General features: G+C 54.2%; 1 protein-coding gene across 2 annotated transcripts in view; it reads left to right on the forward strand.

Moving 5' to 3' along the window:
- PHACTR3 (phosphatase and actin regulator 3) overlaps positions 1-23843 on the forward strand; it is a 215116-nt gene that overhangs the window by 162624 nt on the left and 28649 nt on the right. For both annotated transcript variants that reach the window (XM_078057341.1, XM_078057342.1), the window contains exon 8: positions 14831-14984. In XM_078057341.1, coding sequence (XP_077913467.1) covers positions 14831-14984 — 154 coding nt within the window. The remainder of the gene's footprint in view (positions 1-14830; positions 14985-23843) is intronic.

Consider the following 23843-nt stretch of genomic DNA (forward strand, 5'->3'; position numbering starts at 1 on the left):
TTCTTACCCAGTATGATCGGGACCAACCAATTACGTTTTAGTCAAAGCAGCTGATGAAAGTCAGAAATAGAAAAACGGTGTATACGCGTATTAATCATGTTCAAGGTAAAACAGGAATGACAAAGGTCCGAGCACACACGAGTGCACTCTTCTCTGCCCCGGGCTGGGACCTCGATGGGGGTCTTCTAGCCGGAGCCCCAGGCCCCTGCAGGAAACACGCCCACTGTGTGTCTTTTGTGGCCTCCAGCTCAAGTTCTAGAAGACGGGGAGTGGAGGCTGAGGTGCTTCTCAAAGTGATGCGGGTGCTCACTCCTTCCCCACGGTTATTTCTTTCTGATTCTATTTAGGGGAGAAACAGTAAAATCTACGGTACCGTACTTGTTAACTTTGTAATGAGTACAAAGCAGTGTCCTCCTCAGGAGTGTTAGAGTGCTGATCGTTTCTCCCTCATGCTTACGAGGGACTTTTAGAGATGTACATTTACTTTGTACTCGTTACAAAGTTAAGGATAACAAGAACTAGTGTAGTTTTTACTGTTTGTTTCTTTCCAAATCTGCTTAGGAAAGAGCCAGCTGTTTGCACGCATACAGGGCTAACAGAGAGGGATGTGTCTGCGTGTGAGGGCAGAGCCTCTTCCAGGAGGTCCCCCAGAGTTGCAGGTGGTCCTAGAGAGGGCCGGGGAGCGAGGGCAGGCACGGCCGCCTGGCAGAGCACAGATGGGGTGAGAGCATCTCCCACAGGCACACGGGCCACACAGAGCGCGCGCGTGTGTGTGTGTGTGTGCGCGCGCGTGCGCAGGCAAGAGACTGAGAGAATTCTGTGCGCATCTGGATCATTGTCCTCGGGCGTGGGACACCACGTCTGGCCAGTCTGTTCCCCACTTCAGGCAATGTTGTGAATGCATCCCTAGGAGAAAGTCCTGGAAGTAAATGCCAGGTTGGTATGTATGTGCCTTTTGCACTTGACCCTCGGTGGGGAAAGCACTGTGGGGGGGCCGTGTTGACATCCCCTTCCCAGGCAGAGCAGGAAGCACCCATTTCCCACAGTGCCTTCATGCATCCGTTCCTGGGAATGAGAGGGGCAGGGAGAGGAGGAAACCTCCCAATGAGCCAGGACAGAAGGGGTTGCAGGCAGTTTAAGACAGTTGTTAAAATTTCCACCTGTCTATGCTGCTTGGCCTTTCAGAATGAGCCTGTCTTACTTTTATCATTCACAAATAGACCAAGGCCACTTTTGGGAAGGCACTGTCCTGCCTTGAGGACTACACGGAGCAGGTGATAAGAGCTTGACAGCCTGCACTAGGGGGGCAGACAGGCTGGGAGCGGGATGGGTGGTGGGCGAACGTGATGGGGAGGGCAGAGGGGGCTTCAGTGTGGGTTTGAAGAATGAAGGAGAGTTTGCCGGGTGGGTGAAGTCTCAGAGACAGGACAGAAGGTGCACTTAGGAAGCTGGCATGGGCTGCGTGGGGTCTGGCGTGGGTGTGCGGGAGGGTTTTTGTTAATGGAGCTGAGGGTTAATGCGGGGGTCGTCTTCTCTATCGCTCTCCGGGTTCCCAGGTAACCTGACGAGGCTAGGAATACCAGCCATGGCGTCACTAGCCAATATTGCTAATGGTGAAAAAAATGACTCTGATCATCAAATCATACCTGTTTTGAAAAGACAAATAAGTAAGCAATAAACACTTGAGATCCCAAGTGTAGTGAGGAGGCTTGAGGGGACCCTGGCAACTCAGCCCAGGGAGCTGTCCTAGGATGAAGTGATCCCCCGAGCAGCTGTGGGGCGGCTCCCAGCCCTGCCTGATCCTCCCACCTGAGCCACCTCACCTGGGGGAGGGTGGGGGCAGTTCTGGGGAGCCATGTGAGCTGCTTCTGGGACCCACCCATTGAACTCCTTGGCTGCCCTGTGTGCTGAGCAGATGAGGGAGACATTGGGTCGGTGATAGTCTTGTGAATCCAAACAATACGTTGAACCGAGACAGAACTCCTGTGGTGGGTTCCTCAGGTGGTGACAGGGGTTGGGCTTTACCCTGAGGACAGGGGACCTATCAAATGACTCTCAGGGGGAGTGTAACAAGATTTAGCGCCAATGATACAGAGAGAAGCTCAGAGAGTTTTCTGATGGTGCACCCCAGTAGCCAGGGGGAAAAATACACCCCGGATATTTGTACACTATAGGAGTGGTACCATTCAGATATGCTGCAAACATCATAAAATGTTCACAATAATAGTAATGAAGGAGGGAGGACGTGGAATGGTCACTACGTAAGTATTAACATCTCCTGCCGCAGCCTGACCTACAGAATCCTGGGAGTCAGCATGTCAGAGCCCGCAGGTGGGGTGGGGGTGACTCTGACGCACCGGGTCCAGAGTTTATCCTTGGTGTAAAATAGTATAAGAACTAGAATTTTTTTAAAGCTTCTAAATACGCCTTATTGTTTATTCAAGAAGTACCGTATGTCCTAGCTCTGGGCTGAGGATTCTAAGGACAAACCAGACTATCCGAGGAGCTCCCTGCTAACGTTGGAAAGCTGCCTTTCAGTGTAAAGGCAAGGAGTCCAAAGAGGGCCGTGTCAGGGTGAGGAATCCCAGGACACTGGGCTGGATGGATGTGGACGTGGGTGTGGGGAGAGGTGTGGCTGAGCACTTCCTGCACTGCCTGAGCTGGAAGAAGAGGTGACCCTCTCTGCAGGCTCCGGGACCCTTTCCCGGGGGACACATTTGTGAAAAGAAAAAGCTAAAATGTACTATGTTAATAGAATCCCATTTCCGATGCGGCAGAGGGTGTATTGAAAACCTTCTTGCAAGGAGTCCTGTGAAGTCACCTGTCCTGAGTTAGGGTTCACCTGTCCTCCCCACGGCACACATTGACAGATCACCTGCTCCCTGCCTCTCCTGGAAGCCCGGCCTGGCACCCCCGCCATTTCCCCCACGGACGCCAGGTGGCGCTGCAGATGGTCACTGGGAGGCAGGATGCTCCAGGGCCGGCTTGGGGACAACCTGGTGGCCTTGTGTGGTGGAGTCTCAGGTCTGGGTGGTTCTTGCTGGGCACAGTGCAGTCACTGGGGGGCGGGGGGGACTCCCAGACCCGTGATGACCTACAGCAGCCGAGCTGTATCTTCTTTGAGCCGTTACTTCTTGCCAGGGTTCTCCCAGGCTCTTCTCGTGCAGTCCACCCCCGACCCCCATGGCAGCCTGATGGGGTGCAGGGACTACTATTGTCCCATCTTGAGGAGATCAAGGTGAAGAGGGGTTAGGAAGGTGCCACTCTGAACCCAGGTCTCTCTAGCTCCGTGGATGTGAGTGTGCCCCCGTCATTCACGAGCAAACGTGCTGTGCTGTGAACGCCCAGCCTGCAGGCAGCCCACACACGTGGGGAGGAAGGACCCCCGAGAGGTGATTTCAGGATTGAGGGAGGAGTCCCAGGATGTGCACAGCCGAGAACGTGTGGATTTCCACATCATAAAGCCTTGGCGCCCAGGCCAGCTGTGTGCTCTGGGACGTCCGGATGCACGCCACCCCCCTCCCGGGAGGAAGTACATCGAGACCGCGGACCCGTTGGTCCTGACCCGCCTGCTTCAGGGAGATGCCTGGGCTGGGGCATGTGGGCAGTGGGAGGAAGATGGGGGCCGTGAGGAGGGCCCCGGCCGGGCGCGGGGAGAGGTGGGGCTGACCGGGGCTACCAGCCGGCGTGGGCCCCGTGACAGGATGCCAGAGACAGGGCGGCTGGGAAACCAGGTGCTTCTCATGTCACGGCTCTGGAGGCGGGAGGTCTGAGAGGTGGTCTGTGCTGAGGGCCCTCTTCCTGGCTGCCGACAGCCACCTTCTCACCGTGTCCTCCCGTGACCTTTCCCCTGTGAGCACAAGGGGAGGCCTGGCAACTTCGGGGTCTCTCTCCTCTCCTCTGAGGACCCCTGTGTGATCGGGTCAGGGCCCTGAGGTTGTAAAACCTCAACTTTAATCCCCTCCAGAGGCCTCGTCTCCTGATGCAGGCCCAGATCGGGGTAGGGCTTTGGGCCATGAGTTTTGAGGGACACCACTCAGTCTCTAGCACTGGGGCCGGGGGGAGGCTGAGTCAGGAGAAGTGGGCAGGAGCGGGGTTGGTGGGGCCACCGGCTTAGAGAGAATGCAGGGGAGAGGAAGGGGTCCCCTGCACTGTGAGCTCATGAGGGGAGCCCTGACCGGCTTATAGCCAACCAGGAACCCCACAGTCCCTTAGGAGCATTTATTGAGCACCTCCTGCATGCATGGTGAGTGAAGCCAGGGGACGTCTGGGGGAGACAGGTGAGCATGTGTACCTGGGTGATCCTCAGGGCTACTTGGTCTTGTTTTACACCTTCCCTCTTCATCCCATACTTCCAACGAGACCCAAGTGGCACATGACCTTTCTGTTCGTTCACACGAGTCATCAAACCTCACGTAGTCCCTGAGTCTTGGAGGCCGTTTGGTTCAGAGATCTGAATATCCTTCCCCTGTGGTGATGAAGACTTCTAGGTGATTCACTGTCTTCCCTGTCCCTTGTGCCCCCACCCCAGCTCCTCCCCCAGCAGGGGCTCGTCCACTACAGTGGGAGGGGCCCTGGGCTCTCCGATGTCCCTGCACAGGGCCTCAGGGCTCTCCCTTCTCTGAGAGCCTCAGTTTCACCTCAGAAGGACGTGGTCTCCTCCCTTGGACAGTTGGAGAACCCAAGGCCCTCTGGGGCCAGGATGGAGCCGCATAAACATGGAGAGGGTACTGGTCAGGTATGAGTTTCAGGGACTTGCTGCGGTAACAAATTGCCATACTTGGCGGTTTTACGTAAAATGAATTATTAGCTTACACTCCCGAGGGTCACTCTGGGCCACACTAAAGCCGCCAGCTGGCTCTGCACCTTCTGAAGACTCCGGGGGAACTCTGCTTCCTTGCTTTTTCCAGCTCCTAATGCTGCCCGCGCCCTGGGCTCACAGTCCCACCTTCAAAGCCAGCAGTGGCCGGCGGGGACTTCCTCACGTCCCTCTGACGCTGACTCTCCTGCCACCATCTTTCACCCCGTTGATGACATTGGCCGCCCCTGGCTAATCCAGGGTCACACGTTCGTAGTTTCTGGGGTCAGGAAGTGGCCATCTCTGAGGGCTTTGATTCTGCTGACCACGGTGTCCTTTGTGTGTGTGCGGCTGGGGTAGCTGAGTGGTCGCGGACGCCTCCCGTGCCCCGTTTCTGTACCATTCTCAACTGTGTGCTGGCACATGGTAGGTCCTCAGTGATGACAGAGGTGATGTGACCTGGGCTGTTACCCCATCTCACCAGCGACAAACTGAAGCCCAGGAGATTATGCGGCTGGTTGGGGCTGCATGGCCAGCTGGCCGTGGCCCTGGACACAGGCCCCGACTCCTGCCCCCTCCCACGTGAGCGCAGCCGCTAGATGAGGCAGAGCACCCTGCTTCTTCCAGAAGCCAGCCTTCCGAGAGCCCTGGGGACGTGAAAACGGGGGGTCCGCAGAATCACTCGCTTAGAATTGCCGTCCCAAGAGCAAAAATGGACACCTGGGTGTCCATCCCTGGGGGTCTGGATCAGCAAGCGACGGGCTATGTGACCATCACAGTCTGGGATGCCAAAAAATGTGTTCTTCCTGGGGAGGGTTGTCAGCCCAGGATGCCGGCCTCTGGATTCCCCCGTCAGGTTGAGAATTCTTACGAAGGGCTGGGCCTGCCTCCTTTTGAACAAGATGGATGGGGAAAAGGAGGTTGGAATCCTTTTAGAAGGCAGGTTGGTCCACAGCGTGGTTTCTTAGATGCAGAAGAGCAGTAATCTTAAGGAACAGCAGACTGCAGGAATTCGGGGGCCCCATGGGCAAGAGCCACGTGACCCCCTTCCCTGCAGCCCCATGGCAGGGGCTGGGCACCCTGGCAGTCTCTCCTCTGTCTGTGGTCCCCGTGGCTCATTGACCTCCAAACTCACTCTCTCTGGCCCCACCGCCTCCCCGCCCAGCTCCCTCCCTGTCTTCCTTGGCTCCCTGCTCTTGGTTCCTGTGCCTGGACTGCCCCTAACTTGGATGTCCCACTGGCTCATCGGCACATGCTGTCCCCACAGCCTGTGCCCGTGAGTGGCCAGCCTTCCTCCCTGGCTGTAGGGCTCCACAGCACGGAAGCCCCAGGTGTCCTGTCCTCTGCTCGTGTCCCCGTAGATGCCCTGACTGCCCCCTAGCTCCGCAAGAGCCGAAGCCAGTGCTGCCCCCTCGAGCAGGAAACCCACCCAGCTTCCTGGGTCTCCATTCTCCATTATGTCCTTGCCGTGTTTCTAGGGATTCAAGCTCCGGCAGTCGCCTCCTCCCCTCCCCGTCTTCCCAGAACTCATCTCTTCATTCAGGAAATGCGAGCCCCTCCCTGCGTCCTGCGTGGGGGAGAGGGATGGGCAGGAGCGAGTCCTTGCTGCTGAGGCTCTGGGAGTCCAGTGGCAGCATTTATGAATGCCCCTGCTGCTTCGGGCCTGGGCAGCTGCAGACCTGGCCTGGGTGTGGGAGCCACTGTCTGGGGCACTGGACCACAGGCAGGGCAGGACCATCACCCCCGTTAGACAGGAGACCCACGGGGTGAGCCCCACGCGGGTTGTCCGGCTTTCCTCCTGGCCATCTCCCTGGGCGGGCGGGGCAGGGAGGTGGCCTCGCTGGGACGAGGAGGTGGAGGGGATGTTCTGGGCTGTCGAAGCAGCTGGAATTTGTAGGACAGGGAATTGGAACAGATGAGCCGTGTGAAGGGGGTCCCTGGACGCTGGCGTGGAGACTGAGCGAGCCAGGGGCTGGAGTGTGCCCTCAGCAGGCAGGGTTCCACGAGGCTCAGCCCTGGTCACCTGCGGGAGGGAGGCCTGGGCCGGGGTGCTGGAGGTCAGGGGGGCAGGGGGACCCAGCCCAGACCGCATTCAAAGCCAGATAGACCCGCAGTTGTACGTTCAGGGTCTTAAAGGACAGGATGAACAACCAGATGGAGACTCTTAGCAGAGAAACAAACTATAAAAGAGCACTGAATGCAAATTCTAGGGATAAATGTATAATAGCTAAAACAGCATCACAGCCGATGAAAAACGGCCCCACCCTGTCACTGCTTGTGCCAAGACAGGCTGGAGGGCCCCTCTCACACGGGCTCGTGCACGAGCCGGGCCCCGGCGCAGGCAGGAGACCCCTGCCATCCTCGTCTCTCTCCTGGCACCCAGCCCTGCTTGCTCCTTCTCTTCCGCCAAAGCCTCCCAGCCTCAGCTCCTGTGGCCCGAGCCCCCGGGGAGCCGGGATGGTCAGTCTGGGCCGTGTTAGCAACATGACAGTGTGCATCCTCGGAGCAAAGACTTGTGCATCTCTGTAATTCCGTCCTTAGAATAAATTCCAAAGTGCCACTGATTGAGAAAAAGCTATCTCATGGCGAGTTTATCTTTAACTGCAGAGCTTCTCAGCCATATGTTCTTATTTATCTACAGCCCCATTTACATTTCCTCCTCCTTCCCAGGAGGGCCAGAAAAGCAGGGCAGGGTGGGGAAAGGAGCACCTGTCGGAGCTGAAACCAGCCCCGCTGTGGCTCAGGAGTCTCCCGTCCCAGGGACGAGGCTGCAGCTTTGGGGAAAGAGCAAAAATGGACACCTGGGTGTCCATCCCTGGGGGTCTGGATCAGCAAGCGACGGGCTATTTGACCATCACAGTCTGGGATCATTGGTGGCCCTCAAAGGGCAGGAGCTGGGTTGATTCACCTTGATCTGGACCAGAGCCAGATGTGTGAGCGGGACCACATATGCAGGGTGCCCTGTACGCCGTGATCCCACTTCCATAAAACGTACGAGTGACGTGGGAGTAAGTTGTTAATTGTATAGAAGTAGATCTGGAAGTAAATCTAAAACATAGTAGTGGTTTCTTCTGGAGCTGAGAAGTGGGCGGGAAAGGGGATCTTTTCCCTCCTAATACTGCTTTAAGCTGAAGCTGTCTGCGACAAGGACATGTTTTTGTAGCCGAGCAAGTGAACGTCCTTGTTTACTTGTCACAGCCAGAAGGCCGCCTGCCGGCTCTGTGCTCAGCTGTGACTGGGCCAGCTCTGGTCTCCCTGAGCCTCATCATCCCTCCAATGCATGCCCTGGGGTGGGCGGGGGGAGCCTGGTGGGCCCCTTCCAGCTCTGACCGGGCAAGCTCCCCGTAGGTACCGGGGAGTCTACTGAGATAACCCTATGGTTTCTCTTTAAGTCTGGTGATTTGGTGAATTACATGGATTGCCTTTCAAATACTCAGCCCCCTTGTCTCCCAATTGGTCATGGTGTATTCTCATTTTTATAAATTCTCGGATATGATTTGCTAAAATTGTTTGTGACTTTATATCAGTATTGTTGAGGTGCGGCAGTCTTTAAGTCTTTCTTTGATTCAAATATCTTTTCTGGTTTTAACATCACTCCATCCTAGCTTCGTAGGATGGGCTTTAAAGTGCTCACCCTTCTTTCAACCTTCTGAAATTATTTGTATAGAATTGGTATTATTTACTACATGTTTCATCATCAATGCATCCATCTGGCCTGTGGGTTTTTTTTCTATGGGAGAAGGTTTTTTGTTTTTTTTTTAAAGATATATTTGAGAGAGAGAGAGAGAGCAGGAGCAAAGGTGCAGAGGGAGAGGGAGAAGCAGGCTTCCCACCGGGCAGGGAGCCCGACGCGGGGCTTGATCCCAGGACCCCGGGATCATGACCTGAGCCGAAGGCAGACGCTTAACCGACCGAGCCACCCAGGCACCCCTGGGGGAAGGTTTTTAACTACAAATTCGATTTCTTTAATAGATAAAAGTCTATTCTGGTTTTATATTTCTTCTTGAGTGAGCCTTGGTAGTTTGCATAGAATCAGATGGAGAGATCACCTGTCTTATTTCCTGATGTTGGTAATTTCTCCCCCCTCCCTCTTCTTCCCTTTCTCCTCCCTTCCCCTCCCTACATCTTCCTCCCCTTCCCTCCCCCGCTTTCTCTTTCTCTCTCCCCTGATAAGTCTGCCTAGAGTTTTATCAATTTTATTGCTCTTCTCAAAGAACCAGCTTTTGGTTTCAATTGTTTTTTTTTTCATTCTGCTTCTGTTTTCGATTTCACTTTCTACTCTGATCTTTATGATTCCTTCTACTTCCTTGGTTTTAATTTGCTCTTCTTTCTGTAGCTTCTTAAGATGGAACCTGAGGTCATTGGTTGGAAGGCTTTCTTCTTTTCTAAGATAGGCATTAAAGGCTAACTCTCCCCCAACACCATTTTGATATGTTCTGTTTTTATTTACTTCAAAATATTTTCTAATTTCCCTTTTGATTTCTTCTTGGAACTGTGGGTTATTCCAAAGTTTTTTTTTAATGTAGTTTCCAAAGATTTGCGTACTTTCCTGGAGATCTTTTTGTTACCAGTGCCCAGTTTCATTTCACTCTGATCGGAGAACATGTCTTATAGGACTGGAGTGTTTTTAAATCGGTCAAGACTGGACTATAACCCAGCCCGTGGTTATCCTGGCAGCCGCCACACATACACTTGAGAAGGCAGTGGGATCTCCTATGCGGGGATTTTATAAATACCAGTCTAAACGCCAGTCAGATCCAGCTGCTTGATGGTGGTGTCCGTGTCTTCCACATCCTTGCACACATCCTTGCACACTTCCACATCCTTGCACACTTCCTTCACTTGTTCTTACAGTTACTTACAGGGGTCTTGAAACCTTCAACTCTCCCTTTAGATTTATCCTTTCTACTCTCTGTCAGGTTAGCTTTATGGTTTTGAACCTCTTGCCAGTTTCGCAAATACTTAGCATTGTTCCATCCTCCTGATGAAGTTGCCCCTTTATCACTCGGATCATCCCTTTATCCCTGATGGGGTTCTTGGCTGGGAAACCAACCGTGTCTGCTATTCACATGCCCCTTCAGCCTTCCTGTGGTCAGGCTTAGAGTGCTGCATCATTCCCCTGCTATTTCTAGGCTGTTTAAGTCTTTGCATTCAACATGTATGTTCTGTAGGCAGCATCTAGTTTGGTCCTGCTTTGTTATCCATTCTGAGCATTTCTGCCTTTAAGGAGGGTATTCAGACTATTTGCACTGAGTGCAATTCTTACTTAGGTTTAAATCCAGCCTCTGCTAAAATCCAGATCTTCGGTTCTGCATCTGGGCGGCCCCCTGCCCCCCAGTTCCATGCGGCAGACTCAGGGGTCCTTGGTCTCCCCCTTCACCTTCTCAACTCAGGCATGTTCCAGGCTCCTCCCAGTTCCTCCCCCCGGGTCCCCGGCCCAGAGACTGGGAGGTGGGGAGGCAGAAGCGGGGCATTCGTAGGGCTCACTTTATCTGGTTCCTGTCCCACCAGGATCATTGTGCTTTCCAGCACCTTCACCATCGTTTCGTGTAGCTTGACTTCGTTTTGTTTTCTTTTTGGGAGGAAGAGCCAGTCTCCATTTTCCGTCTTGGCCAGAAGCGGAAGTCCACACCGTCACTTTTACTTCAGAGGCTGAGGCAGATCTCCCCGGCACATTCCTCCTATGGAGTGAAGCTAGCTTCTGGGACCACATGTCCCCGGGTGGGGTGGGGGGCCGCTTTCAGGTCCCAGCTCAGATCCCGCCCCCTCCAGGAAGCCTTTCCTGAGCTCTACCTCGCGCCCCTTTCCTCTGTGGCTTATTCTCTGGCGCTGTGTAAGTCAGCAGGCACCTTCTGAATTTGTGTGTGGGAAACATTGAACAAGGAACCGTCCTCCCCATGGATGAGCCCGGCAGGTTTGTTTTTCTCTGTGAGTGAAAACGTCCCCAGCTCATGCCATGACTGCAGTTAGGGAAGGAGCCAGGCAGACAGGCAGCTCGGGTATGCTGGGAGCATGCACACGTAGAAGGCACACGTCCTGTGTTTCTGGTCATTACAGGTGCTTATTTGCCCCTTTCCCTCCCTCGCCTGAGCAGGCTCAGCCGCACACACCACAGGGCCCTCACTTGGGTGCTGGGCATAGCCGGGGCCCGGCTGCCCTGAGCAGATCCGTGAATGTCGCTCAGCCTGGCTGGGCTTCAGCGGGAGAGCAGGTGCTCAGTTGTGAACGTGCTATGTTTGAGATGCCGGGTAGGGACCCAGGTGGGGACATCCTGAAGGCAGTAGGTAAGCAAGTCTGGAGTGCAGGAGAAGAAGCCCCCAGTGTGGCTGCCTGGGGAAATCCCGAGCCATTAGTAGTGGGGCTGGAGGGTCTCATGGGACAGAGGCGGTCACGTGGGAAGCACGTGTGGACAGAGGAGTCTGAGGATTGAGTCCCGGGGCACCCTAACATGTAGAGCTGGGGAGATGACAAGGAACCAGTGAAGGAGACTGAGCTGCAGCCTTCGAGGCGGGAGGACGCCAGACTGGTGCGGGGGCTTGTGGGGAAAGAGAAGGGAGCCTCTCACAAGAAAGGGAGTGACTGACGGCCTGAAGTTCTCCAAGAGCCTCCTTTGCTTCGCTGGGGTGGGTAATGGGAGCTGACGGGACAGGGGCCTGGGGGATGCTGGGGGCACCACACGGGCTGGGGCGTCAGTGAGCAGGGCGCGTGCAAGGCTGCCTCCTGCTGGCTGAGCTGGAGCCCTGGTTCTGCCCCTCGGTGGCTGTCGGCGCCACTCTGGTGCCTGGGGAGAGGTAGCCGCATCACCCCATCTACCTCCCGCGCCCTGCCTGTCAGCTGCGCATTGGACAGGCACCCCCAGCGTTCGCTGGTGTTGGACTGGATGTGGCAACATCAGGCTTTCACTTCTAATTTACTTAATATTTTGGCCTATACGTTGATTTTTTTTATTGGCTTTTGCCAATACAGAGCTCCATAGGCTATTGAGCAGGACTGGTCTGAAGGTCCATGAGAGTCTTGGCCTTGGAAAGACAATAGAGTTTTCAACAAATGCACCCAGGGAAAGACATTTTGGGCTGGGCGAGCTCTGATCGGGTCCGGCGCAGCCAGCCTTGCACGTGGGGGCGTCTGGGGAGCCCACAGATGGGTCGGAGGATGGCAGTTCCTGGGGAACCAGGCCTGGCTGCGCCCTCCAGGGACTGCCAGGCGGCTGGTCTTCATGGAGAATGCAAACTCTTGGAGTTCAGGGCTACCGCAGGGCTGGAGGAGGAGGGGCCTGGTGCCGGACAGAGCGAAACTTCCTTACAGAGACTCAGCCTCTTTTCCTTGGATAAACGTTCCCTGTGTTGCATTTACAGAGTCCCGAAAAAGTGGATCCTGAACATTTTTGCCAGTTGTCTTGTTGCTTTTACGGAGGAGAGAATTTTCCAGCGTGTTTGCCGATGTCGCTCAGCATTGTTCTTTCTCTTTAAATAATTATCTATTTTCATATAAGGGAACTATGTGATAGAAGATATAATACAGAAGAGCAAATGAATGCATAAAGTGATCAGTTCCTGAAATTTCTGTGCCGATTTGTAACACCAGGTATATTTGCAAAATTAGACACCTGCTCATACACGAGTGTATTTCTATAGACGCCGTACGTACTTCCGTAAAAGCTGTGGTTACAAATGTTGCAAGCATCCCGTGAGTGTCTTCTTGGCGCTCAGTAGCTCGCACACCACCGTTTCCGATGGGCTTGCCACGGTCCAGTAGTACGATGCGCCGCAATCTGACAGGTGCTGTCTTGGATTTCTCGGTTGTGTGTAATTTCTTACTTTCATCGATGATGCTGGATGAACACCTTTTTATGTGCTTTTATGTGCTCGTCCCACTTGTTTTGGGAGGCAGACTCCTGGAAGTGGGATTTCTGGGTCAGAACACAGGAACATAGGTGTGTCCGGGGCACCTGGGGAGGGAAGCTGGCTCGCTTCCCACAGTCTGGACAGAAAGGTCTCGCGGCCGCTGTTTCCCAGCTTCACCTCCTGCTCCGTGTTAGCCCCTGCACTCTGGGACGCGTGCTCAGTCCCACTGGTGCTGATGGTCAGGTGCGCGTGCCGGTCAAATCTATGAAAAGGCTCATTTTAAGCTATTTGTCTGGAAATTTCCTTTTTTGACTTTTCAGTAACAAAACCTAGTAATGTGCTGACACTCTGGAGAAGACCCGAAGTGATCCCATAAGTTTTTGTGGTGGCCCTACTGTGTGCATGGGCTGTGCCTGGGAGGCTGGGAAAACCACTTGTTCCCAGCGTGGAGGGAGTTCTCATTTACATCTGGAAATCTCTGATGAGGGGAGCTTTTTCTCAGTGAAGAACAAATATGATTAAAGTTTGTAATAAGAAACCCAAGACATTTGCAATGGGCTTAAAAGACTTTCGTTATCAAAAGCTAAAAAGATTAAACTGCATTCAGGGCCGTTTCATGGTTGAGCACATTCTGGTTCTCCGAAAATGGCAATCCCTCCTTGCCATGTATTAGACCCTTGACATTCACGAAGGATTTGTCCCGAGACCTTCGAGACTCCCTTAACTCATGAATGCCACCATAGCTTTCAATTTCCCCCAGAACACACAGTAAAGACTAACGGGAAACACATGTGACTCCTTCAGGCTTTTTATGATCCTATAAATATAGGGCTCTAGTCATTTATAAAGCTATTAAAATAAATTCAGGCTGGAGCCCTTGCTGAAATGGTTTGTGGAGTCATTATTTTTCTCTGTCTCTATAAAACACACAGCAAACAAGCACATATTAGAAATTCAAACCTCAGCTGAGCCCCAATTTTTGTGTCTCACTTTATCCCAAACTTCTGTTGAACTATCACGTTATTAGACTCATTTCTCGCTTTGCGTCCCATCTTCGACACTGGACCTTGGCTGTCTTCAGGAGTCTTTTTTTTTGAGAAATAACCTTTCCTTCCACCCACGGGAGTGTCCACGTTGGATGATGGTTTGAGCCCTAGGATTGAAACCTGTGTCCCAATAGAGCTACAAAACCACACACCCTGCATTGTACTTCGCAGTTACTCGCCAGGGCAGGTGGGGAGTCTCATTCAGAAAGCTCAACGAACCAGAACACCTCCATTTCCTAGCCCAGTAATGAATGATCCTTCTCTGCTCATGAACACTGCCAAACCCCACTTCTCTTAATTTAGACATTCCATTCTCTGAGGTCTTACTCGCACCCTGATTTCACTCAGCTGATCCTAGACATGTGTGGAAATAAAGATCAGCCTCAGCCTGGAGACCCTGAGTCAGCCCCCCCATTCCTTCATTCAACAGTATTCATTGGGAACGTGCTGCATCAGCACGGATCTGGGGCCCGGGAGGGCAGACTGACATTGAACTTAGTCTCGTGCAGGAGACGGAATAAAGTAACTGACAGGGAAGAGATGAGATACGGGGGGGATTAATGGTGTGGTGTGCTGGTGTTTGGAGCCCCGTTGGGCCTCCTCAGGAAGGTTCAAGGCTGGCTGTGGCGACAGGGCTGGCCGTAGACGGTCTAGCAGAGCAGGGTGGCAGGCGGAGGGCAGACCGGCAGCAGTGGCCCTGAGGTGGGATGTTCTAGGGACTCAAAGAAGACCCATGTGGCCAGAGAGTAGTGGTCAGCAGGGAGCGTGGACCATGTGGGGAAGGGGGAGAGGAGGGGGCTGCCACGTGGGAAGTAAACTGTAAGTCATGGTCCACACTCAGAAGAAAACCTGGGTGCCATTAATAATCACCCCGGGGCAACAGGTGTTGACCAGGACCGTCCCTGGAGGCCTGGGATGTGTGATCGATCGCCCACCCGTGGAAGGCGTGGCCCATGGGTGGTGACATCCCTTTGTCCCTGTGTTGCCCACGTTCCCTCTGGAAGGCACCCCAAGCTGACAAAGGTGCCCCATGCCTCTGATGCCGAAGCCTTCCTGCAACAGGTGGGTGGCTAGATCAACCAGCCAGCGGTTGACTAACACGTGTTTTCTCCCCTTCTCTCCCCCTCTTTGGTGGCGCTCAGGAACACTGCCAAGGAAATGCAAGAAGGAGCTCTTGGCGGTGAAGCTGAGGAATCGGCCCAGCAAGCAGGAATTGGAAGACAGGAATATTTTCCCCAGGAGGACTGATGAAGAGAGACAGGAAATCCGGCAGCAGATTGAGATGAAACTCTCCAAGTGAGTAGTGGCGCGTCCCCACAGGCGGAGGCTGCGTCCCACCGGACAGCCCGAGCCCCTCAGAGGCCCTGCCTTCCCGGGGCCGCGCTGTCTCAGGGCCCCCACACGGGGCTCTGACGGTGGCTTCTCACCTCGCCACTGTCCGCACTTGGGATGGGACAGTGCTTTGTCGTGGGGGCTGTCCCGTGCGCCGTCAGGTGCTGAGCAGCAAGCTGGGTCTCTACGCGTGACATCCTCCTGTGACAATCAGAACTGTCGCCACACATTTCCAAATGCCCCCGGGGAGGGGAGCACATCCCCAGCCCCCCAGTGGAGAAGCTCTGGTCTATAGCGGCCAGGCCGGCGCCTGCAGGAGTGAAGGGGGTCGCTGTGGGGAGAGACAGTGACAGAGTGGGGAGGACGTGCTTTGTCGGTGTCCAGGGCATGGGGGAGAGTCCCACCTGATCATTTTCCTGCAAGAATTGCATTCGGTGTTGCCAGATCTTCTAAGTTGTTCAAGAAAAGCTGTAAATCTATATTGGGGGCACAGTGTGTGCACCAAGTTGAGCCCATCTGCCACCTGGCTGTGCCCCAGAGCCGTGAGTGAGCACCTTCTGCTCCAAGGGTCCCCTCGGCGGTCCCCGGGGTTGGCCGGCTGGAGATGCCCTGGGTTACGGGCCAGCGCGCGTGCAGCTGTGGGTCTCTGCGGCTGAGGTCTGTTGGGATCGTTGTGTGGCCTGCGACAGGATGCTTTGTAAGGAGGACAGGGTGGGACTGGGACAATGTGGCGGTTTCAAGTGCTGGCTGACTCTAGGTTGCTTTCCAGGAACTGGGGTCATGGGGGTCCAGAACCCAGAGCACGCTGGGCCTCCCAGCTCTCACCAGCGTCCCCTGCCACGGAGCCAGCCCAGAGCTGAGCTTGAACTAAAGGGCTTTGTTGGGAGTCAGGCTCCTCCAGCAGGGTAGGCCTCTGCTTCTTCCGATCCTCCCAAAGAGAGGGGCCAGATCGTAGCCCCAAGATTTGTATGTGGGTATCGGAGAGGAAATATTAATGGGCTTTCAGGCACCCAGTGCTGCGCTCAGCCACCCGCATGTTGCCATCTCCCCGACCTTCCTCGGGCACCTGTGGCGTATCGGCTGGGCTGGGCTGAAGGGACGGTGTCCTGGATCCCCTCCAGCCCACCCATTCCCTCTTTAAACCCCAAAGCTGGTCCTGCAGAGCAGGAAGAGACAATCTTCTGATGACGAGCTAGACCAGCTGTCCCTGGGCCCCACCCTTGATTTGCCCTTGACCCACACTTCTCACTGTCCCCTGCACCCAGGTCACCTACAGCGACCACGGGAAAATGCAGATTCTGATGAAGCAGGTCTGCAGCGAAGCCTGAGGGTCTGCGTGTTAGACGAGCTCCCGGGGATGCCGTTCCTGCCGGTCTGTGGGCCACACGTGCAGTAGCGAAGGTCTCAGGATCTCCCAGCCTCGGCACTCTTGATCTTTGGGGCCAGAGAGCTCTGTGGCGGGGCGTTCAGCAGCAAACTGGCTTCCACCCGAAAGATACTCCTCTAGTCTCCCCACCCGCCCAGCTGTGACAAGCTATAGTGTCTCCAGTCATTGTTGAGTGGCCCCCGGGGGACAGAATCCATCCTGGTCAACACGCACTGATCTGAAGGTCACCTTGGACTTCTTCTCCAGGAAGTCCTTCCTCTGCCTGAGGCCCAGGGCTCTGTGTTCAAGTGGACCAACCCTTGTTTCTGCTCTGTGTTGAGGAGCATGCACCCCAGGGTACCCACTTTCCACTGAAATCCTTTACTGAGTGTTTTCGGGGTGGAGGGCAGGGAGCGTGCGTGGGTGAAGCCCAGACGCTGGGTGCTGTCTCTGCACCTCGGTTTTCTCGCCTGTAAAATGGGGATGAGACCAGCTGCCAGGCCCACGGCGGGGGGCCTGGGGGGCGGTTCAGCATGGCACACGTTACTGCAGGCCACTGGGACGCCGAGCCAGTGTCTTAAGGACTTGGAATCATGCAGACCTGCATTCGAATTCTGCTCTCTGCTGATGCGCTGGGTGACCTAACCCCCCTCCCCCGGTCTTGGTTTTCTCATCTGTAAAGTGGGGTGCTGACCTTCCAAGGTCATTGTCTGTTTCAGGGAGATCCCGTAAGGAAGGCGTGTTGCAGAGCCCCTGTCATGCGGCAGGTGCTCGAGGCTGGGCTGCTGACCTCTGGGAGCCGGGTCCACTTCCTGCATCGGCTCAGAGCTGTGTGGCGGAGGGTGCCTGGTACTGACTGGGGCTCGGGAACCCCGTGGGGAAGCTTCTTATAATACAGATCCATGAGCCCCATCCAAACCTGAGACCAGAACATCTTAACCAGTTGCCTGATAATGCATGCTGAGGGAACCTCCCAGTGTTGGACCATATTAGCCTGATTGCAATGAGATCGTGACACCCGTCAAGCATTTATCACTTCATCTGGTCAATCAGCAAGGACTTAATTTACTCGTATGAGGGGTGGGCACTGTGGCAGTTGCTAGAGATACAGCCCCGGGCCGTGGAGGTCACTCCCGTCAGCTCGAGAGTTCCTGGAGAACAGCAGTGGCCTCAGACCCCTTTCCGTGTGGCTGACGCCCACTCCGGTGCTTGGTCCAGGGAAGATGCTCAAGAAACACACGCGGGAGGGAGGGGGGAGGGAAACAGATGCGTGAATCCCTGAGGGGTTCAGCTGTCACAGAGAGGAGAGGAGGCCGGGGCACAGGCATGGATGCCCCAGGGCAGGGGAGGGGACAGGTTCAGGACACGGAGCCCCAGACCAGGGTCAGCCCCTGCTGCGGGGGCGTGGTCTCCCAGAGGCCCTCCGGAGAGAGGGGTGTGGACCAGCATTTCCTAAAGTCGTGGCAGGCACTGGGAACCATTACGAGAGTGGTCTGTTTGCCATGGGACACGTCAGAGCCTTTTTTTTTTTTTTTTTTAATTTTTTATTGTTATGTTAATCCCCATACATTACATCATTAGTTTTAGATTTAGTGTTCCATGATTCATTGTTTGTGCATAACACCCAGTGCTCCATGCAGAACGTGCCCTCCTCAATACCCATCACCAGGCTAACCCATCCTCCCAACCCCCTCCCCTCTAGAACCCTCAGTTTGTTTTTCAGAGTCCATCATCTCTCATGGTTCTTCTCCCCCTCCGATTTCCCCCCCTTCATTCTTCCCCTCCTGCTACATTCTTCTTCTTCTTTTTTTCTTTCTTAACATATATTGCATTATTTGTTTCAGAGGTACAGATCTGAGATTCAACAGTCTTGCACAATTCACAGCGCTTACCAGAACACATACCCTCCCCAGTGTCCATCACCCAGTCACCCCATCCCTCCCACCCCACCCCCCACTCCAGCAACCCTGAGTTTGTTTCCTGAGATTAAGAATTCCTCATATCAGTGAGGTCATATGATACATGTCTTTCTCTGTTTGACTTATTTCGCTCAGCATAATACCCTCCAGTTCCATCCACGTCGTTGCAAATGGCAAGATCTTATTCCTTTTGATGGCTGCATAATATTCCATTGTATATATATACCACATCTTCTTTATCCATTCATCTGTTGATGGACATCTTGGCTCTTTCCACAGTTTGGCTATTGTGGACATTGCTGCTATAAACATCGGGGTGCACGTAGCCTTTCGGGTCCCTACTTTTGTATCTTTGGGGTAAATACCCAGTAGTGCAATTGCTGGATCATATGGTAGCTCTATTTTCAACTTTTTGAGGAACCTCCATACTGTTTTCCAGAGTGGCTGCACCAGCTTGCATTCCCACCAACAGTGTAGGAGGGTTCCCCTTTCTCCGCAACGTCAGAGCCTTTAATGCTGCCGCACAAGGTGCATGCAGCTCCAGAGGAGGGGGCGGGGCGTCTTGGCCGCAGTGTGTGCAGCCGGGAGGCCTTTTCTCCCTGGGCACTGGGACGGCCACGTGCATGGCCGCATGGGCACTCCTGGCATCGCTCTGGCCCCAGCCGTGCTGGAGGTGTTCCGGGGGCTGTGGGGTGTCCACCCGGACCCACGTGCCCAGACCTCACCCACGGTGGGCAGGGGAAATTCGTGCACCTTCCCCGCCCCCCCCCCCCCCCCCGCAGCAGGAGTTACTGGTGTAGTGGGAGGAATGTTAGACTGAGGACCAGGGAGGCGGTGGGGATGATCTCCACATCCTGGGATGAGGGTGGGGATGTGGGGCCACCACCTCGGTGGGACTTGGATGGCTAATGCTTTGGTGTGGCCCTGACAGCCTGCATAGGCAGGTGAGGCTCCCGGACCCCACCGTGGATCACAGGCTGCGGGGATCCGGCCCTCGGGGTATAGTCCCAGCCGCTACTGAGCACGGGTGGGCCCCGTCTCTCGCGGGGCTCCAGTTCCAGCGTGTCACGTGAAGAACAGGACAGTCTGTGCTTCCCGAACTGCAGCACTGTTCAGGGGGCTGTGACGAGAGCTTCCAGGTCTGTAGACCCCTGAGGGACCGAGCCTTCGTTCTCCTGTCAGTGTTGCTGCTGAAGCATGAGCCCCGTGTTCTACTTACATACTGTTTTTATGATAAAGGAGATTTCCTGTCTCTCCACCGGGGTGTTCTAAGGCTCACACGAGAAGCCGCGGGGAGAGGGGCGTGCCACGAATAGAGCCTCCTGCCGCATGCTGGAGTCATGATGGAACGACCCGTCTTGATCCTCTCTGCCTCCATTTCTTTGCAAACTGCTCCTTTCTTGTCACTGGGGCACAAGCCTTACTCATGCAGTCACACCTCAGCAGCTACTTCTGAAGAACCGTGACGTGCCAGACACCGTGCAGGGTGCTGGGGCGTCGGAGCAAACAGTACGGAGGCACTCTCTGCCCTCCGGGGCTTACGGCATCTGGGTGTGCTCCAGGCATGGCTGGATCCAGGTGCTTGCATGGCATTGACAGGAGTTGGTCTGTTTCTTGACTCTGTTGTGCTCCGTGTGACTTCATTCTCTGGCTCTGTCACTCGGACATCCTAATCCCCGAAGCTCCAGGCTTACATCTGTACGGGAGCCCATTCCTGAACCAATCACCTTGACCAAGGGGATAGAAGGGGCTAATTGGACAGGTTTGGGTCACATGCTCATCCCTGAGCCAATCACTGTGGCCAAGAGAATATGCTCATTAGTCAAGCTTGGCGTACATTGTTGCTGGTCTTGTTGGTGGGATGTGCACTCCCAGGAGGTTTGGTGTTGTCTCATTTCTAGTGAGATCGAACATTTTCTGTGTTTATCAGCTACTTGGTTTCTTCTTCTTTTCACGTACTTAACCTGCTGCCTTCTTTGTCTTAATTTTAGGAGTGTACTTTGGAAATTGTGGTTTCCATTCCTTTCTCAATTTGGGGGCTCGTATTTTCATTTTGTTCACACTTTCCTGTGTGCAGGAAGGTCATTGGATTACTAATCATGCTTCGGGCATCCACAGGTTTCTCTGTGAAGGGCCAGAGAGTGAATATTTTCAGTTTTGTGGACCCGACAGTGTGTGTTGTAACAACACGAGTCTACTCTCAAAGCACGAACACAGCAGGCAGCCCGTGTGGCACGAGTAGGCCTGGCTGCGTGCCAATAAAACTTTATTGATAAACGTAGGCAGTGGTGCACAGGGCATAGTTTGCCGACCTCTAACATACTTGAGGGTTCGTGCCGTTTGTGTCCTTTTCAAAAAATCCTTCCCTACCAGAGGCAAAAAATATATTCACTTACCGTATTATTTTTTAGCTGACTTCTAGCTCTGCCAACTGATAATGGTTTTCTATTTGGTAAACAAAGTTCTCTTTCAAAATAGAGTATCAAGTGAATTGATCTAAAGAGAAAAATAGTGGGGCGCCTGGGTGGCTCAGTCAGTGAAGTGTCTGCCTTCGGCTCAGGTCATGGTCTCAGGGTCCTGGGATCGAGCCCCGCGTCGGGCTCCCTGCTCGGCGGGGAGTCTGCTTCTCCCTCTCTCTCTGCCCCTCCTGCCCGCTCGTGCTTGTTCTCTCTCTCAAATAAATAAAAATCTTTATTAAAAAAAAAGAGAAAAGGGCACCTGGTGGCTCAGTTGGTTAAGCGACTGCCTTTGGCTCAAGTCATGATCCTGGAGTCCCGGGATCGAGTCCCACGTCAGGCTTCCTGCTCGGCGGGGAGTCTGCTTCTCCCTCTGACCCTCCCCCGCTCATGCTCTCTCTCTCTCAAATAAATAAATAAAATCTTTAAAAAAAAAAAAAAGAAAAATAGTGAACAGTGATGTATATGTAGTTCAAACACAGGACAAAATTATCACGAGGATGCCTGGAGTAAGAGAAGTCCAGGGACCCCCGCACCCCTGTCTGTGAGTGCAGAGAGGAGGTGGGAAGAGGTGGGGGCCGGGAATTGCTCTGGAGGGCCTGGAGAGGTACCCCAAACACACGCCCTGGACTGGGTTTCGCCCATTACTTGCTGAGTCTATAATTAATTTTAGACCTTGGACAAGAGCAGTTCCTTGAGCATTCATCACCAGGTGTGAAAACAGAAAAGCAGGTCTAGTTCTGGGGCTGCAGAGTGGCAGTTGAGACGTTGTGTCCCGGAGGGTCAGCCACTTGTTTCCCCACAGAAATGGTTTAATTGGATCCCTTTGTCTTTGTTTTGCCTCCTTCCAGGGTCTTCTGCTAGCACTTGCTGAATAATTCAGCCCTGGTTGCCATGGCAACACGCCATCCACCAGTCCCCCTCCAGTGTGCTGGCTGTTTTTGTTTTGATTTATTTTCCTTAATTTCTAGACCTTGAAGACTTCGTCTTAGGGGCACTCCCAGGGCTATTGGTGAAGTGGTCACAGTCCCCGGCTCCGTGCGCTGGGTCTGGGGACTCCGTGAAGATAGAGGCCTCCCTCCCTATGGGCGGGCAGCGCACCTCTGAAACGTGTCCACCTGGCGTCAGGCAGCATGTTAGGGACCCACAGCCCCCGTGTATCACACAGTAGGCGTATTCTGGAAATCAGGCCCAAAGCCGTGGACTTGTGCACCACATAGAGGGCGTGGTGATTAAGGATGCCTGGGAGCTTTCGCTTCTCAGGGTCGACCCCGTGCAGTAAGTTCTGCTTGCTTTCCCTCATTTAATTTAATCCTTGCAGGAACTGGGTAAAATAGGTATTCTTTTTTTTCCTCTGATTTTTTTTTTAAATTTTATTTTATTATGTTAATCACCATACATTACATCATTAGTTTTTGATGTAGTGTTCCATGATTCATTGTTTGCGTATAACACCCAGTGCTCCATGCAGAATGTGCCCTCCTCAATACCCATCACCAGGCTAACCCATCCCCCCACCCACCTCCCCTCTAGAACCCTCAGTTTGTTTCTCAGAGCCCATGGTCTCTCATGGTTCGTCTCTCCCTCCGATTCCCCCCCTTCTTATCTCCATTTTACAGATGAGCACACTGAGCCTTTAGGAGAGGCTCAGTGACTTGCTCGGGGTCCCACGGGTCCCATGATTCCAGGTGTGTCCCCTGGAACCCCACGCCCGGGCCCAGGGGAAGCGTTCTGGGAGAGTTCTGCCTCATTTATCTCAGGGCCTTGCGTTTTCTCATCGTGGTCTGGCTTCCTTCTGTCAGGGGGCATCTGGGGGCTTCCAGCAACACATCCGGCCCTTGGGCACAGAGTACTTCCTGTCCCTGTCCGGGTGGGGGGACAGAGATGATGCAGAGTGTCCCCCCACCCCGTGGAGTAGTGGGGGGTTCATGATGTCCAGGAAGGGCCCCTCAGCCAGACACAGGCTCTGGGGAAACGTGGCAGGCGGGCTCGATCCCAGCCTCCCCGTCACGGCGGTGGGAACTGGGGAAAGCACTGCCGTCTCTGAGTCTCCTCCCGGGTGTAAGATGGAGACAGGGCAGCGCCTTCCCCCGGTTAGTCCTTGCAGGAACAGAAAGCACATTCCTGGTGGGAGGCACTCAGGGGGATGGACCTGCTGCTGGTAGGCACTTGGCCGGGGGCCCCCTGGGTTAGTGGTCACCTGCACGGGAGGATTCGGCAAGCATCCCCCGTACACTCACCTGGAGGCCAATGAAGCCTGCAGGTCGCAGAGTAGCATCGGCATCGTTGTTAATGCCGATGTGATTGCTGTTCTCGCTCGTTCGTATTTGTGGCTGCTGTACAATCCGCCTGGACAGAGGGCCCGGGTGATGCACGGACTTTCTATTAACTGTTCCGTTAGGGGCCCTCCACTCCAGGGCCACGTCGTGAGAAGCTGATTAAGGCTCACGAATGTCCTTTGGGAGTTGGTACTTAGCATGTTAACACAGGAGTTAAATGATCCTCAAGCTTGTCCCTTTGTACATTTTGTTCAGCCGTATCCAGAACAGTCTGCCACCACTCAGCCTCCATGGAAACACAGGTTCCCGGGGGGGGGGGGGGGGGAGGTATGCAACTGCCCCACCCGCCATGGTCGCCTCGAAATCTGCAGAATTTGAAGGAAGAAGCTGGATGCTTTGAGGGATGGGGATGGAGATTGGCATCTGCTTTATCGTGGGGTCACCTGGACCTGAGTACCAGCTTTGGTACCTTCTGTCCACTGAAGCCTCAGGGTGATGAGGGTCCCTTGTGTGGTCTCCGTTCTGTGGACACAGAATTTCAAAAATACAGAAACCTTTCTTTTTTGTGGGCTAACCAGAAAAATAAATGACTTTTCACTGCTGGAAACGAAGCCAGTCTTTTGGGCGGGGGTGAAACTTCATTGCCTGGGGCGGGGGGTGGTTCCTCACAGCAGCCGGGCATTGATAGATATTTGCCAATTGAAGAAGCGTCGCTCCATTCCCCCCACCCTGCAGGGTGGGAACCCAGCTCATCCTGAGCAACTCGGCTCCAGTTCCACAGGCATCCTGCAAGACGGTCATAT

The sequence above is a fragment of the Halichoerus grypus genome, chromosome 10 (genome assembly GCF_964656455.1).
Source record: "Halichoerus grypus chromosome 10, mHalGry1.hap1.1, whole genome shotgun sequence".
Classification (NCBI taxonomy): domain Eukaryota; kingdom Metazoa; phylum Chordata; class Mammalia; order Carnivora; family Phocidae; genus Halichoerus; species Halichoerus grypus.